Raw genomic sequence first — 17,615 nt, 5'->3', positions numbered from 1 at the left:
AGCCTTTCCTAAATTGCATTTCAAAGTTCAAAGTAAATTTATCATTAAAGTATATATATGTCACTATATACAATGCTGAAATTCATTTTCTTGCAGGCATATTCAATAAATCCATAAGCAAATAATAACCATTATAGAATCAATGAAAGACTGCACCAACTGGTCATTCAATCAGTGTGCAAAAGAAAACAAGCTGCAAATACAAAAAGAAAGAAATAATAATAACAAAAAATAAACAATTAGTATCAAAAACATGAGACTAAAATTCCTTGAATGTGAGTCCTTTGGTTGTGGGAACACTTCAGTGATGGCTAAGTGAAATTTAGTAAAGTTATCCCCTTTGCTTCAAGAGTCTGATAGCTGAGGGGTAATAACTGTTCCCAAACCTGGTGGTACAGGTCCTGAGGCTCCTATACCTACATTCTTGTGGCAGGAGTGAGAAGAGAGCATGATCTGGGTGGTGATGATCCCTGATGATGGTTGCTGCTTTTCTGTTACAGTGCTCCATGTAGATGTACTTGATAGTTGGGAGGCTTTACCCCTGATGGACTGGACCGTATCCACAACTTTTTGTTGAATATTTGGGTATTCCATTCAAGGGCACTGGTGTTTCCATACCAGGCTCTAATACAGCCAGTCAATATACTCTCCACCACACATCTATAGAAGTTTGTTGAAGTTTTCCACGTCATACCAAATCTTCACATACTCCTAAGGAAGTAGAGGTGCTACTGTGCTTTCTTCATAATTGCAGTTACATTCTGGGCCCAGGTCTTCTGAAGTGCTAACACCAAGGAATTTAAAGGTTCTGACCTTCTCCACCTCTGATCATCTGATGCTGACTGACTCATGGATCTCTGGTTTCCTCCTCCTGAAGTCAATAATCAGCTCTTTGGTCTTGCTGACATTAAATAAGAGGTTGTTGTTGTGGCACCACTCAGTCAAATTTTCAGTCTCCCTCTTATAGATTGATTCATTACCTCCTTTGATTCGACCTAGGACAGTGGCGTCAACAAATTTGAATACGGCATGTGATAAGGTGATGGTGAAAAGTCCATTTTCTTCTTGCAGAAGCTACTCCATTATGTTATTGCATTGAAATTTGTCAAGATTAAGATCTAGAGATGATGAAAAATTGACCTTTAAGTTTGGTTGGTGTACAACTAGTTCAGGAGGCAATGGTGTTCTTATGCTCTTGCTGCCTCTGTCATACTTAGTGCAGGAAATCATGAGTTTGGGAGGTGCTAGAGCAGACAGGTGAATAATTACTGTGCTTTTTGTAGGTAATACACACTGCGGCTACAGTAAATGGGTGGTGAATTGACCTTTTTTAATGCTGCAGAAATTGTGCACTGCATAAAACACGTGTTCTGAAGTGCAAGTATTGTGGCATTGCTGAGAATAAAGAGTCCAAACTGGGCAAAACTTATCCCTGAGTTGCAAAGGAGACTTGGTAAAGCACATACAGCATGCCTAAATGCGGTGATTTATTACAGCGTAGAAGAAAATTATTACACTCTCTCAGTAGATCACAGGCTCAAACTATAGAATAACAATCTGGCTTCAAGTAAGCGAAAGCAGTCAATGATCATTCCTCTATTGACTCCAGAATCTTGAGTTCAGTATAATGAAAACAAACAAACCCTGACAGAGATAAATGTTAAAAGCCAGCTGTCCGCTCCTTGGAGACACTGTCCAACATTTTGAAGTCTAACCTCCACAGTAAAGGCCATAGTACTTCCACTGAACAAACATCAAAATGTGACTCAAAAGTATGTTTGTCTCACTATTAACACTGAACATCAGCCCTCTTAAAGGTATGATCTACTTACAAATAGGGAATGGGAATCATGACTGACTACACTCTCAATGGGCGGCTATCTCCCGACTCAACCTGAAGACCTCATTCTCATTCACAGACAACCTTTCAAAATGATGCAGCTGCTAAACTTCAGAAGATGGTATGATCAAACAGGCAAGAACAGATCACAAGATGGTATGATCAAACAGGCAAAACAGTTCACAAGATGGTATGATTGAATAAGCAAAGGCAGTTCACAAGATGGTATGATCAAAACAGTTCACAGACAGTATGATTAAATAGGCAAAACAATTCACAAGATGGAATGATCAAATAGGCAAGAACAGTTCAGAAGATGGAATGACCAAATAAGTAACAACAGTTCACAAGGTTGTAAGATAAAATTGGTAACAGCAGTTCACAAGACAATACGATTAAATAGGCAAGAAAAGTTCACAAGATGTAAATATGCTTGGACCTGAAGCCATTTGCTCTTTGGAATATAAGTCATGGATAAACAAATAAATAGTTTGATTATTTATGTATGTATGTATGAATCAATCAATCAATTAATTAATTAATATAGTGCAGAACAGGCCCTTCCAGCCCAAAAGGCTGCATCAGCCAGCAACCCATCTATTTAACCATAGCCTAACCATCAGACAATTTACAATGACTAATTAACCTACTAACCGGTATGTCTTTGGGCTGTGGGAGGGAACTGGAGCACCTGGAGGAAACCCATGCAGTCACAGGGAGAATATGCAAACTGCTTACAGATGACGCTAGAATTGAGCTCTGAATTTCAAATGCCCTGACCTGCAATAGCATCATGCTAGCGGCTATGCTACCGTTGTGCCCCGCTTTGTGTCCTCTCACCTCCCGCGGGTGCTGAATCCTGCTGTAAATTGCTCTGTAGGCAGCAGCCAACTTTAAAAACATTCTCTACAGGCTATTTTTTAAGCTTAAGCCCATTAGGTGTTATCAGATCACTGAATAGGGAGAGAGCAGACAATCTTCAGCCTATCACATCAAAGTCTATGCTCATTTTCCATCATGGACATAGATTTCCATATTTATGTTGTGTCATTTTTCATTAACTTAGTAGTTTAGTTAAAGATGGGAATTTAATCAGGAGAGTTTGATGCTCCACAGATAGAAATACAGAAACCCTTGAGTGAACTTCAGGCAGGAATCTAATCAGTAGGTTTGGGATGGAGTCTGTGTAGAACAACGTTCCCAGGAGTGAGTTACAGAGTGGAATGTAATCTAAGATGAAATGCAATCAGCTGATTTAAACATACATGGGACAATGGATATCCGTGAGGAACTGAAACAGCCTCAAAATCATTCAAGGAGTTTATATATAGTATAATGAATAAGTACTGTAATGGATTGGATGGCTTACATACAGCACAATAGATACCTGGAACAAGTTACAGGCTCCAAGCAAAGTGGTTCAGATTCAGGAACTGGATCCAAAGCAATTAATCGTACAGATGAGTCCAAGTCCATACAAATAGCAGAATCGAAGCAGAACCTCACAACAAATTAGAATCATGCTTTCTCTCTATTCTAAATTCATTATTGGAGCTAAGAGAGTTGAAAGTGAAACCAGGACTTGATTAAGGGTGACTGTGATTTGATAGAGCGGAAGGAGCACGTGAGCCCAGGAATTCTCCTTTCTCGTTCTCTTCCTCCTCCTCTCCCTTTCTGCAACTTTTTCCAGATGGTGATCAGCAGCTGGATTTCTCTGCAGAGGTCGAAGGTTTCTGAGATGAGTTGGATAGGTATGCATAGCTCCTCAAGGTATTAAGGTGATGTCATTAATGGAGGACACTACCAGTGGGTCCATTCCAGGTATAATCGGCAAATGGGTTGCCTGTGGAATTTCTGGCCCAACTTGAGAGATAAATTACACCGCTGGTGGATGTAACAAATTTCATTTTGGAAGCAATCTTAATCCTTCAAGAATCATTAAAGGAGACGTTGTAAGTGATTTTGGAACTTTCCATGTTTCTCTAGCAAATTTCTACAGAAGGAGGAGAGCATTCTGACCGGTTGTATCACCATCTGTTATGCAGGCTCCAATGTACAGGATAAAAAACAGGGCACAGACTCAGGAGCTCCATCAGAGGCACAAACCTCTCACTGTCAAGGACGACTTCAAAAGTCAGTACCTCAAGTAGGCAGCATTCATCGTAAAGGGCCCTCACCATCCAGGACATGCCCTCTTCTCAATACTACCATTAAGGAGATACAGGAGCCAGAGGACACACATTCAGTGTTTTAAAATAAAGCTTCTTCTTCTTTGCCTTTAGATTTATGAATGGTCCATGAACCAACGAACACTACCTCATTATTTTCCTCTCTGTATGCACTATCTTTTTTTTGTATCTCTTATTGTAACTCACAGTATTTTTTATGTATTGTATTGTACAGCTGCCATGAAACAACAGATTTCATGACATATGTCAGTAATAAATTTGATCCTGATTCTGATTCTGGTTCATGTTCAACATGCTCTGCAGTTTAGCCAAACATAGAAAATACTGAGCCACACAGCCAAATAGCATTCAAAAGAAATGAACGGTCTTCCAAGTTGTCATAGAACTGAAGAAATAATTTCTTTAAGCACATTGCAGTAATGGATTGTCGAACTATCATGAGCCAAATTTACAGGAGAGATGGAATGTTGGAAAGGTCTAATTGGCATGTTGTTTTATTTCCCAAGTGGGAGACATTTTTTGAAAAAAAAGAGAATAACAGATACTTTATTTCATAGCATGTCAAAGGACATTATCATATTGCAAAAGGGTTCAATTATTCATTCAAAATTGTTTGGAGAGGATTTTCGAAAGAATTGGCCTGGGTTCCATACTATTAATTCTGATTCTTTCAAGCACCCACTTCCACCAGCTCCACGATGCTTTGGCAATCACACAGAATTCTGGATTGCTCATAACCTACCTTTTACTTAGTTTCCTCCAGTGTTCTCCTATAACATATCCACTACTTTGTGGTAGCTGGTCCCTTCCTTTTTCCACCAGCCAGAAAACTGAGTAGCATGTAACTATCCTCCAATGGTTACCTTCTCTATGTGTTTGAAGGCAAATATCCCTCTACAATATATTTGACTGAGCTTAGATCTCAGTATGTTACACACCTTTCCCTTCACTCAGTCACAGTGCTTTCAAGGGCCAGAACTACAGAACTCAAGTTCAAAGTCTTCGCTACTTTGTTTTGCTTTAGGTTACTCAGGTAACGATCCAAGTAACTCAAGGTTATGTTTTACTCGCCTGATATTTCAGAATCCTTTCAGGAAGGACTCCTAGGTCTGGCACAGTGGCACAGCTAGTAAAGTTGCTGCTCCAGCAGTCTGAGTTCAATCCTGACCTCTGGTGCTGTCAAAGCAGAGTTTGTGCATACTCACTGTGAGCATATCAGTTTCTTCCGGGAGCTCTGGCTTCCTCCCACATCCAATACACTTTCAGGTCAGTAGATTAACTGGTCACTCTAAATTACCACTCATATGGGCAAGTGATAAAATTTAGGGGGAGTCGATGGGGAGAATAATACAGGATTGCATGGACTTGGTGTAACAATGCCTTTTAAGCTAAGAGTCATGAATAGCTATACAATATAGAATCAGTTCCTTTGGTCTATCATCTCCATGGTAACTATCCATTTGGTCTGCCATCTCCATGGTAACTATCCCTTTGGTCTACCATATCTATGCCAACTATCCTTCCCTCCTCTACTCATTCCCTATTCCAGTTCTTGGTCCACTGTTTATTATACTTTGTCAATTTAAATGCTTGTCAAATATTATTGTGAGACTACTTGTCTCTACCGACTATTCAGACAGTGCATTCTAGTTCCAAATCATTCACCAAGCAAGAAAATTCTTCCTTAGATCCCTTTTGGTTCTTTCAGCCCTCACCCTGTGCATTCTTATTTTAGATACCTTTGCTAATGGAAAAACTTCCTATAATTTTTCCTATCTATCATTCTTATAACTTTGTGTACCTCTGGAACCAATCTCCTCAGCCACTCCAAAGAAAACAAAAGCCTAATCTTACCCAGTCTTTCCACATGAAGTATTTCATCCCAGGCAATATACTGACAATCTTCTGTATTATCTTCAATAAAATCTAGTGCTTGCAATACAATAAATGCTTATGTACTTTACATAGTACTGTGCAGAAATATATGGTGTCTCAGACTTTTGCACAATGTTGTAGTAATTTTATGTATTGCACTGTACTGCTGCCACAGAAAAAGCAAATTTCGTGACGTAGGTGAGTGATAATAAACCTGATTCTGATATGTGTCTCTGTTATGGACTAAGAGTAGGAAGAAGACAAGGAGAGGGGAATCAAGGTTGAGAAAGGGGGAAGGAGTGGGAAAAACCAGAGAGACATTCTGTAATAATCAATAAATCCATTGTTTTGAATCAAACAACATTGCTGGTGGCTCAAGGCTGGGTGTTTCTGTACCCGTGCCACCCCAGTCACGGGCACTCCTTCTCTTCCAACTGTCCCACATCCCTTGCCCAGTGCTCCTCCCTCACTATTCCCAACATCCTTTGTTCCCGCTAGATTTACAAACTCATTTTCCGCTCCATGTTAACAAATACAGTACTATGAAAAGATCTTAGGCATCCTAACTATATATGTACCTAAGACTTTTCACTGCATGATTTGAAAATGATTTAAAACAAGTCAGCAAAAAGGTGGATGTCTTAGTTTATCATCTTAACTACCAACTCACTTGAGCCTCACAATTTTCCTTTTTAGTCTGCCAACTATTCCATTTTGGTCAATAAAATATATCTTGGCAATATATCTCCATGTCTGTCAGTTTCTCTACTATATAATTTCATCAGGAGAATCCAATTTTCATAGGTCAATATAAATCAGCTTTATGTGAAGTAAAATACTAAATGCTTGAATGAAAGGATATTCTCTCGATCAGACCCTGAAAGGTATTTATTCAATCTGAACTTCAGCTACTGTAAGTCTGTCAAATGAAGCCAGGGCACCTGGCTTTGAAGTCTGTCTTTGGCTTCAACTCAATGTAAATGGCAAGAAATATGGGGAAGCCAAGTCCTTGCCAAGAAAGAACCTAGAAGCCAACGTGTGCTTATTCCCTTTCAAAGTAACCTTCTCTCTCTATTGACCATAAGATGCAGGAGCAGAATTAGGCCATTCAGCCCATCAAGTCTGCTCTGCCTTTAGAAGGGCATGGGGAAAGAGAAGTTACAATAGAAGCAAAAGTATATGATCTATTCTTCCCAGTTTTGGAGTTAATAGTGTCCACAGGTTTATTTTCATTAGTTGTTGCTGGTTGGGAACATGGGTAGTGAACTGCCATAGAAGATCAGAAGGGTTTGTTTAGATATGTAACTAAGAACCTTGTTTATATCCTTTCATACTGGATTAACAAGGTTTCGAACATTGGGACTCCATAGTATCCAGGACATCTTCCAGGAGCGACGTCTCAAAAAGGCAGCACCCAACATTAAGGACCCCATCACCCAGGTCATTCCTTACTTTCATTGCTACCATCAGGAAGGAGGTGCAGGAGCCTGAAGAGGCACAGCTTCTTCCCCTCTGCTATCCGACTTCTGAATGGACATTGACCCATGAACACTACCTCACTACTTTTTACTTCTATTTTGGTACTACTTATTTAATTGACTATTTTATAAATACATCTATCTATCTATCTATCTATATATATCCCACTGTAATTAACAATTTTCACTATTATTATGTATGCATTGTACTGCTGTGGCAAATACAACAAATTTTACGACATATGCCAATGATATTAAACCTGATTCTGAACTGTGCTAACCCTTCACCTGCTGAAGCCAAGGTGGATAAAGGTCACTGAACTTATGGGAATATGTGAGTCTGCTGCTGTTGTGGGGGTGGTCAGCATTAACAATGGAACCAGAGAAACTCCAAAATGGCTCCAAGATGTCAGCAGATGCACAGCTAGATGTGGAAGCATTCCCAGAGGTACATGTTGAGCAGTGCAAGAAGGATGGGCAGCAGTAAATGTAGTGAAGTGAATATTAAACAGTAATTGAAGAACTCTTGCATGGTGTACTGCATTGCTTGCACCCAGTGACCCTAGCTGCACACTCATGAACTACAACTTAATATTTTATCATGCTCAAGTTGGAGAAAGGGGACAGGGAATAGTTAGGCCTAAACTACAGCAACAGGTCAATGTAAAACAAGACATGTACATTACTTTGACTTGAATTTATCCCAAATGGATTTAATGTAATAGTGGGAAACTGTTTTTCTTCCATTAAATCAATTTTCCATTGAACTAGGTTGGCAGGACAATAATGAGCTGGGAAGGTACAATATGCTCATGGATCTGGTCTGCTGGGGGTGTTGTTGATGTGTAGGGGATTTGGTCAGTTAACACCAATGGCCTCCTGGGGACATTGCACTGGAGGGTTGAGAATTTGGAGTACAGGGAAGAGAGGGGTTTAAGGGTGCGCTGGTTTGTTACGGACTTCATAGTCTACACTAAATAGTAGCACACAAAAAATGCTGCAGGAACTTATCAGGTCAGGCAGCATTTAGGAAAAAGATTTCAGCCCAAGATATGACATCTATATTCCTTACCATAGATGTTGCCTGACCTGCTGAGTTCCTTCAGCATTTTGAGTGCCTTGCTCTGAATTTCTAGCATCTGCAGAATCTATTGTGTGTACACTGAATAGTATTCACCAAGAACACCATACTCATGAAACACTTAAATTTGTAATGGCCAACCTGATTTTACTCACGGTGTCATCACTGTTCATTGCAAACTACTCTCCTTGGATTGGGTGGGGGTAGGGAGAAAAACAAAATCTCAACGTACCTGTCAACCTCTTGCAACACTGGAGCAGGACAAAGCAAATAGGTGTCCTTTACCACCAAGGGCTTCTGAGCTGGAAGAGATTGAAAGACTTCTGTGAGAACGCTAGAGCCATTTCAGAAAATTGCAGGCGCACAGGGCCCCCCTAAGGGCCAGATAATGTAGTAGTTGGCAAACTATCTTCTTTGTTAAAATATCTTTTTCCAGCACCCTCCCTCAAACCACAAACAAAATTTGTTTCTCATTTATTCCTTACTTGTGATTAAAATGAAGTAATATATTGTATTATACAGCTCCTTTACTGCAGGCTTGTAGAAATCTTTCAAAATGAATGTCTGGATTAGAAAGCCAGAATCGGCAGAGACTGGATGACGTCTGAGATTTCCAGAAGACATTTGATAAGGTGCTACATCAAAAGTTACTGTGGAAAATAGAAGCACCAAGTATAGGAGGCAATGTATGGCTGGCAAACAGGAAAAATTATGTGACTTTTTATTTTTGGTTGGCAAGATGCAATGAATGGTATGCAATGGTGATTGCTGCTGGGGCTCAAGATTTTATAAGTTACTTGATTGAAGAACCAAACAACCAACTGAAGGCTTGGTTGTTAATGATACAAAATTAGGTGGAAAAGTTAATTGCAAAGAGGACGTAAGGAGGCTATAAAGGGATATCGAAAAGTTAAGGGAGTGGGAGTGGGCAAAGATTTGCTAGGTGGAGTAAAATGTGGAACTTTGGCAAGAAAAACAAAATAGCATATGTGGTGAGAAAGTAGAGAGTTCTGATGCAGAGGGATCTGGCTTTTCCTGTGCATGGTTTGCATAAGGCTAGTATGGATGTATTGCAAAGAATTAGGAAAACTGACAGAAAGCTATTTTTTAATGCTGGTGAATGAAATACAAAAGCAGAAAGGTTCTGTTTCAGTTCTAAAAGCCATTTGTGACTCTGTACTTGAATTATTGTTTTCATTATTGGTTTGCTTTTTACAAAAGGTAGATAATGCATTGGAAACAGTTCAAGGTGGGGTATTTATTAATTTAATATTGAGAAACAGAGTGGAATAGGCCCTTCTATCCCTTCGAGCCACATCGCCCAGCAATTCCCCGATTTAATTCTAGCCTAATCATGGGACAATTTACAATGACCAATGAACCTACCAACCGGTAGGAAGGAAACCAGAGCACCCGGAGGAAACCCATGTGGTTACGGGAGGAACTTACAAACTCCGTACAGGCAGTGGAGGGAATTGAACCCTGGTCACTGGTATGGTAAAGCATTGTGCAAGGCACTAGCTGGATTCTAACCTGCGACCACTCACCTCGAAGTCTGGTGTGATGCCACTACACCATTGGCTGGCTTTAACCACAAAAGAGATTAAGTGAATTACGTTCTTTCAGTTTATTGACAATCTCTTCCTTAAAGGGCAATGGGAGCAGAGTTTTTTAATATTCTTAAAGCAGAGGTTAGCATACATTTGATAAGCACGGGTGAAACATTACTGCAAATGTATGGGAAAGTGCAGCTGAGGTTATAATCAGATGAGAGCCAGTTTGAGGCTTTGAGTGAACTATTCCTGCTCCTAATTTGCCTGTATGTCAGTATGTCCTTCAGACACTTGGCACATTAAAAAAAAACAAGAGAATACTCAGCTCATTTGTTCCATCTTTTGGGTTGGATAACCTCAGATGCATACAGATTTTGCCGCCTTCTCCATCTATGGAGGCTTGGGTCCGAATGGACCCATACTTGAAGAAGCTCAGAAGGTTTGAGTGGGAACCTTATTGAAACATACTGGATACTGAAAAACCTGGACAGAGTGGATGTGCAGAGGATATTTCTGATAGAAGGAGAGTCTAAGATCCAAGGGTACAGCCTCAGAATACGGGGATGTCCCTTCATAACTGAATTTCTTCAGCTAGAGGGTGGTGAGTCTGTGGAATTCATTGCCACAAGGAATTTTGGAGACCAAGTCACTGAGTGCATTTAAATATAGAGATTAATATGTTCTTGATTAGTAAAAGGGTTAAGGATTACATAGTGAAGGTGGGAGGAAGAGATTGAAAAAAAGAATCAGTCATTCAGAATCAATGGGCCAGGTGGCCTAATTCTGCTTCTGTATCTTATATTCTTATAGGTCCCTACTGATAACTCTCACCTTAAGGTTTCTGTGTGGAAAGTGATGAAAATAAATAATTCATAAAGTTCTCATCTTCAGTTTTGTTTTTAAATGACATCAATTATTATCATCTGCTAATCAGAATCTATAGAGATTGTGCTGGCTGAAAAAAATAGAAATAAAGCTTATTTAAATTATCTTTTTGTTATTTTTATCACAAATACTTTTCAGTTTTGGATCTCAACAAATACGGAACAGGTTCAGGAGGAAGTACTGGTATGAATCTGATGCTGCTTTCACAGGAATCTGACTGAGAGTTCAGTTTGGATCCAGGGGTTCCCAACCTTCTTTATGCCATTAACTGAGGGCTCTGTGGATGCAAGGTTGGGAACTCCTGTGGACTGTTCTTTATGGTTCTTTAGCTTCACTTGAATCACTACAATCTTCTTCAGCAAAGATCATCATTGTCCAAAATTACATGAAGAAGCTTCAGTCATGTTAAGTTTCAAAAAAATCCTAAATGTTAGAAATGCTCATGCTCTCAAACCAGGGCATGTGAATTCAAAGGCTGAGGTAGCCACATTTGTACAGAGATGTGTGCAAATACCAATTAACTGTTATTTATTTATTTATGTATGTATGTATGTATGTAGAAATACAGTGTGGAACAGGCCCTTCTGGCCCAACAAGCCACGTTGCCCAGCAACCCACTAATTTAACCCTAGCCTAATCACAGGGCAATTTATAATGACAAATGAACCTACTAACCTGTACGTCCTTCTACTGTGGAAGGAAACCGGAGCACCTGGAGGAAACTCACGCAGTCACAGGAGAATGTGAAACTCCTTATAGACGGTGCTGGAATTGAACTGTGAACTCCAACACCCCGAACTGTAATAGTGACACATTAAACTCCGACCCACATTTTGCCTGCGATAGTTAAGCCCACTTTAGCTATCACTGTCTTAATACCCCACCAACTGTTGAAAGTGCTCAGTTTTGTTCTTGAGTAATTTGAAAGCGATAAACCTCTTTAGTGTTACAGGCACCTTTGTATTTTGAATTTTGCCTGCTATATTGGGTCTGGTTTGAGAATTACTAGGATCTTAGGTGAATGCATGCTTGGCCCAGCTCCTTGCCTGCAACTCACCCAGTACGGAACAAACGGAAGCTCCACTCTTGACAAGGAGAGTTACAAAAGGAGTACACATGGTGCAAGCAGTTGATGTTGCAGGAAGGTAGCTGACCAAAATCACCTTCTCAAGGGTAATCAGAGACAGGCAATTCATGCTGGGTTGCCAGCAACAGCCAAGTCCAGAAAAACAAATAAATGAAAACAAAAAGACTGGCCTAAATCTCAAGGAGTTCTGGGGCCTTTTGCTATTGCTTGCATGGTGGTGGTGGTGTGGAGGGGGGGGGGGGGGTTCAGAGCTTCTGCTAGTGCAGGTGGGGGGAGAAGAGGGTTGATGCTTCTGCTGCTGCTTGTGTGTGGGACAGGGAGGAGGGGCTTTGGGGTTCTGATATTGCCATCATTCATTCTTTAGGGTTTCTTGTTTCACGGATGTGGGTGAAGAATAAGACTTCAAGTTGTATACTGTATATGTCTTCTGATATTAATTTGAATCATTTGAACAGCTTTGAGAAAGGAAGGAATATCTATGACAAAGGAATGAATAAAATTTGGGAGCAGGTGTAGGCTATCTGACTTTTCAAACATTCTCCAGCACTCATTGTTAATCACAGATCTTCTGTCTCACTCTTTTTCCCAGCATATCCTAATATTCCTTGCTTTACTTAATATTCATTAACCTATCCATGACTGAGAGTCCACAGCTCCCCAAGAGTCTTCTAAAGGTTCCCAAGATACACCACTATGAAGAAATTTCTCCTCACCTCAGTCCTAAATGGCCTACCTTTTATCTAGAAACTGTGATCCTAGGCACTAGATCCCTCTGCCAACAGAAATACCCTCCTTCCTGCATCCACGTTGACAAACCACATCAGAATTTTGTGATGAGGTTATTGTAAAGTGTCATGCTTAGAAATAATCTTTGAGGAGTACCTAGTTTGATTTTTTGTTTTTTTTTTCCTTTACAATTAAAACAAAAGTGAATAAAATACGTTTCTGTGGTTAAACCTGCAAATGATCATTGTCAACAAAACTCCTAGAGATCCTCCTTTCCTGCCGCTGCCTGCAAGGAGTTTGAACCATTCTCCCCATGACCGTGTAGGTTTCCTCTCAGTGCTCCGGTTTCCTCCCACAGTCCAAACATGTACCAGTTGGTAGGTTAACTGATCATTGTAAATCAAGCTAGGATTAAATTGGGGATTTCTGGACAGTGTGGCTTGAAGGGTCGGAAGGGCTTATTCCACACTGTGTCTCTGTATCTCAATAAATATACCTGCAGATCACAAGAAATACTTACTGAGCGTAATAGTTTCATTAATTTTGAAGCTGCAGAGAACTTTATCCACATTCCGAGCATGGGAAAATCCATTCCCCCTCACAACGACTTCAAATGATTCTAAGAATAAGAGAACACATTATAATAGCAACGATGATCTGTAATCAAGTGCTTTGGCATCAATCAATATGACATGAGTTGGCTGTTGTCTGCATGGATGGCTTGCTGAATGTCTTTATCACCAGTTCTGCATTTCTTGCAGCTGGTGGAACATCACTGAGCTTAGAAGCTAAAATCATTGAGATCACCAAATCATAGAAATTAGCATCATGAAAGGCTATTTGACATTAATGCCAGTTAAAACCAAATTTTAAATATACTTCCCAGCATTTGTTCCACAGCCCTCAATAATAATTTCTACTGCAATTATTATTTCAGGCAGTGAATTCCATTTTCTCAGTTCTCCACTAATAATTGTATTGAAATAAATCTATTCCCCGCAGTTATTGCTGTATTTGTTAATGTAAATAGACAGTGTCTGATAACTCTATGTAGGCCTCTCATAATATTATAGAGCTGAATTAAATCTCCAACACAAGAAAATCTACAGATGCTGGAAATCCAAGGCAAAAGATGCAAAATGCTGAAGGAACTCGGCAGGTCAGGCTGCATATATGGAAATGAATAAATAGTCGACATCTTAGGCCGAGAAGGCAGGTCATTATTCATTTCCATAGATGCTGGTTGACATGCCGAGTTCCTCCAGCATTTTGTGTGTTTTTTCAATTAAATCCTCCTTCAGTCTCCCTTGTTGCAAAGAAAGTAATCACACCCTCAACAGTCTCATCTTGTTCCCTACCCTACAACAGCTGAACTAATGCTTTATAGAGTTCTCTCAACGAAAGCTGGAATACTTTTCAAATCCCTTTGCTCTTTGGCTCAATTGTGTAGCATCCCTAGTTATGACTCTTCTGAAATTTCAGATAGAAAAAGCCAATTCAGCTGTGGAACCTGACATCTTTGCATCCTTAAGAGATTCAGATATTCATTGAAAAAACTCATGGAAGTGTTTCACAGTTGCTTTGCATTCTTCAGGGCTACCAGCACTATCAGCACAAAGTGTTTGAATTGATAGCTTACATTTCTTTAAATATTAAAAGTGGCAGCACATTTTTCTTTGTGGAAGATAATTTATGAGTCCTTCACTGAAACCAAGTTTTGTAAATCTGTGCCTCCAGCCCATAAGACCATAAGACATAGGAGCAGAATTAGGCCATTTAGTTCATTGGGTCTGCTTAGCCATTTCATCATGGCTGATCCCAGATCCCACTCAACCCCATATACCTGCTTCTCACCATATCCTTTGAGGCCTCCACCACAGTCTGTGGCAGAGCAGTCCATGTATTCACTACCCTCTGGCTAAAGAAACTCTTAGAGTCATAGAAAACTACAGCACAGAAACTAGACCTTCAGCCCATCTCGTTCATGCCAAACCATTTAAACTGCCTAGTCCTATTGACCTGCACCTGGACCACAGCCCTCCACACCCTCCCATCCACGTACCTATCTAAACTTCTCTTAAACGTTGAAATCAAAATCGCATCCACCTCTTGAGGTGGCCACTCATCAACAATCTCACCACTCTCTGAGTAAAGAAGTTTCCCCTTATATCCCCCTTAAACGTTTCACCTTTCACCCTTAATCAGTGAGCTCTAGTTGTGGTCCAACCTCAGTGGAAAAATCCTGCTTGCATTTACCCACTTGTACATCTGATAATTTTGTATACCATTATCAGACCTCCCCTCAGTATTCTACATTCTGGAGAATAAAGCTTTAACCTAGGGGATCTCAAGCTGGGGTCCAAGGACCCCTGGCTTAATGGTATTGGTCCATGGCAGGAAAAAGGATGGGAAACCCCTGTTCTAACCTATTATATATTTCCTTATAAGTCCTGTCCCGGCAACATCCTGTAAATCTTCTCTGTACTCTTTCAATTTTATTTACATATTTCCTGTAGCTAGGTGGTCAAAACTGCACACCGTACTCCAAATTAGGGCTCACCAATGTCTTAAACAACTTCAACATAACATCCCAACCCCTGCTGTGTTTTATTCTTTTTCCAGTTGATTTTTGCACTGGTGAATAGCAAAGAGGAGGGATTTGGATCTGATTCAGGATTTGACATCACCGTTGGAAACCTCTGCTTAGAATGAGGGCGTCAAGGAAACAACATAATTGGATATGAAAACTGTGTGTTGTTCAATCATGATGCAGGCACACTGGGACATCTTTATTTCAATTACAGAAGTGTGCTCTGGCATTCAGAGAGTAATTAAGGAACAGGGAGTCTTGAAGGATGTCGAAGACACCCCAGTGGAGTGTCTATTATACTCCTAGCTACGTGATGATCTGTGAAAGCTAAGGAAATATTCTTAAATCAGCAATTATATGGTTATTGTACATCCAGTGATTTCAAAACATTAAAATGTGTTTGCAACTTGTGCCCATAAAATCTGAATTCTGGTCAGTAAAATTGCTGGGTTACTTGTCTGAAGCAAAAGGGTGTAATAAAGGGAATGTTTTTAAATGTTCTACAAAGCCTCGTTAACCAGGATGGCTACAACTACTGTAGTTGTACAGGCTGGGATAGTTAGGACAAGAGCCTGTGGTAGGCTGGATGACTACAGCACAGACTGTATAACCCAAGAAAACTCACCAAAGTCCTACTGTCATTGGAGCTGGTCCCTCTTTATGTACATTGTCATCTTTCTGATTCAACCTACCGACGCAACCACACCCGACTTTCTCTTTACAAACCCGCTGCTTATTCTAGCGAGCTTGAAAATAATAAAGCAGCACCCAGTTTGTCTGAAGCAGGTACAGCCAAAGTATCAAATGATATCCTCTATGAGTATGATGGTCCATTATCTTTCCCTCTCTTCATGAGTCTGTGAAAAGTTCCATTCAGTTGTCACAGCTAACTGGAAATTCATCCACTCCTGAAAACACTCTATAAAGTAGTAGTTCCTCAAATTTGGTTCTTCTGAAGTGCATGGAACTGTATTTCAGAAATCGCATGAAGTGCACAGTTGCTACATTATAACCCACCTGCATCTATTTTCAAGTGTGATCATGAACTAAAAGCATGATGCAGCTGTTTAGAAGCATTTGCATTGGTTTAAAATGTGTGCAGATGGAAGAATTTAGTTCAAAAGGATATTGCAAGTATCCAGAGGGAAGAAGGTAGTTTAAATTTGATTGAAGGCATGCAAAGGGTTGGTATTTGAAGCAATATAGAAAGAAGCATACAAAGGAGGATAGTTTAAAGGTTTCTAATCTATAAACATTTCCTTGTTATGAAACAATGTTTTTAAAATTCACTATGGCACTCTCTACCTCTACATCCACCTCCAGCCAAATAACCATATAACCATATAACAATTACAGCACGGAAACAGGCCATCTCGGCCCTTCTAGTCCATGCTGAACGCTTACTCTCACCTAGTCCCACTGACCTGCATTCAGCCCATAATCCTCCATTCCTTTCCTGTCCGTATACCTATCCAATTTTACTTTAAATGACAATATCAAACCTGCCTCTACCACTTCTACTGGAAGCTCGTTCCACACAGCTACCACTCTCTGAGTAAGGAAATTCCCCCTCATGTTACCCCTAAACTTTTGTCCCCTAACTCTCAACTCATGTCCTCTTGTTTGAATCCCCCCTACTCTCAATGGAAACAGCCTATCCACGACAACTCTATCTATACCCCTCATAATTTTAAATACCTCTATCAAGTCCCCCCTCAACCTTCTACGTTCCAAAGAATAAAGGCCTAACTTGTTCAACCTTTCTCTGTAACTTAGGTGCTGAAACCCAGGTAACGTTCTAGTAAATCTCCTCTGTACTCTCTCTCTTCAAAGTTTTGGTGCACTTAATTCCAAATCTTACAGACTTAGTAAAGTACAGCACAGAGAAAGGCCATTTTTCCCATATGATCCATTCTGAACTTTTTAAACTGCCTACTCCCATCAACCTGTACCCAGCTCATAATCCTCCATATCCCTACCGTCCATGTACCTATCCAAACTTCTCTTAAACATTGATATCGAACTTGCATCCACTAATTGCACTGGCAGCTCATTCCACACTCTCACAGCGCTCTGAGTGAAGATTTCCCTCATGTTTCTCTTAAAATTTTCACCTTTTACCCTTAACCCATGACCTCTGGTTGTACTCCCATCCAACCTCAGTGGAAAGGCCTGCTTGCATTTACCCTATCTATACCCCTCATAATCTTGTACATCCACAGTTTCAATCAACGGCCTTGTCTTCAGCAGCCAAGATCCAAGCTCTAGAATTCCCCTTCCACCTCCCAATTTCTTTTCTGTCTATTAAGAT

The 17,615-nt window shown here is 40.2% G+C and overlaps 1 protein-coding gene across 2 annotated transcripts in view; it reads right to left on the bottom strand.

The window, feature by feature from the left end:
- The window catches only part of LOC140734677 (anthrax toxin receptor 1-like), a 258,361-nt gene that overhangs the window by 121,594 nt on the left and 119,152 nt on the right, over positions 1 to 17,615 (bottom strand). For both annotated transcript variants that reach the window (XM_073058962.1, XM_073058970.1), the window contains exons 10-11: positions 13,235 to 13,333; positions 8,696 to 8,765 (exon numbers count right to left, since the gene is read on the bottom strand). In XM_073058962.1, coding sequence (XP_072915063.1) covers positions 8,696 to 8,765; positions 13,235 to 13,333 — 169 coding nt within the window. The remainder of the gene's footprint in view (positions 1 to 8,695; positions 8,766 to 13,234; positions 13,334 to 17,615) is intronic.

The sequence above is a fragment of the Hemitrygon akajei genome, chromosome 1 (genome assembly GCF_048418815.1).
Source record: "Hemitrygon akajei chromosome 1, sHemAka1.3, whole genome shotgun sequence".
In the NCBI taxonomy this organism is placed as follows: domain Eukaryota; kingdom Metazoa; phylum Chordata; class Chondrichthyes; order Myliobatiformes; family Dasyatidae; genus Hemitrygon; species Hemitrygon akajei.
The sequence above is the reverse complement of the archived record's forward strand: the minus strand, read 5'-3'. Positions and strand labels throughout refer to the sequence as shown.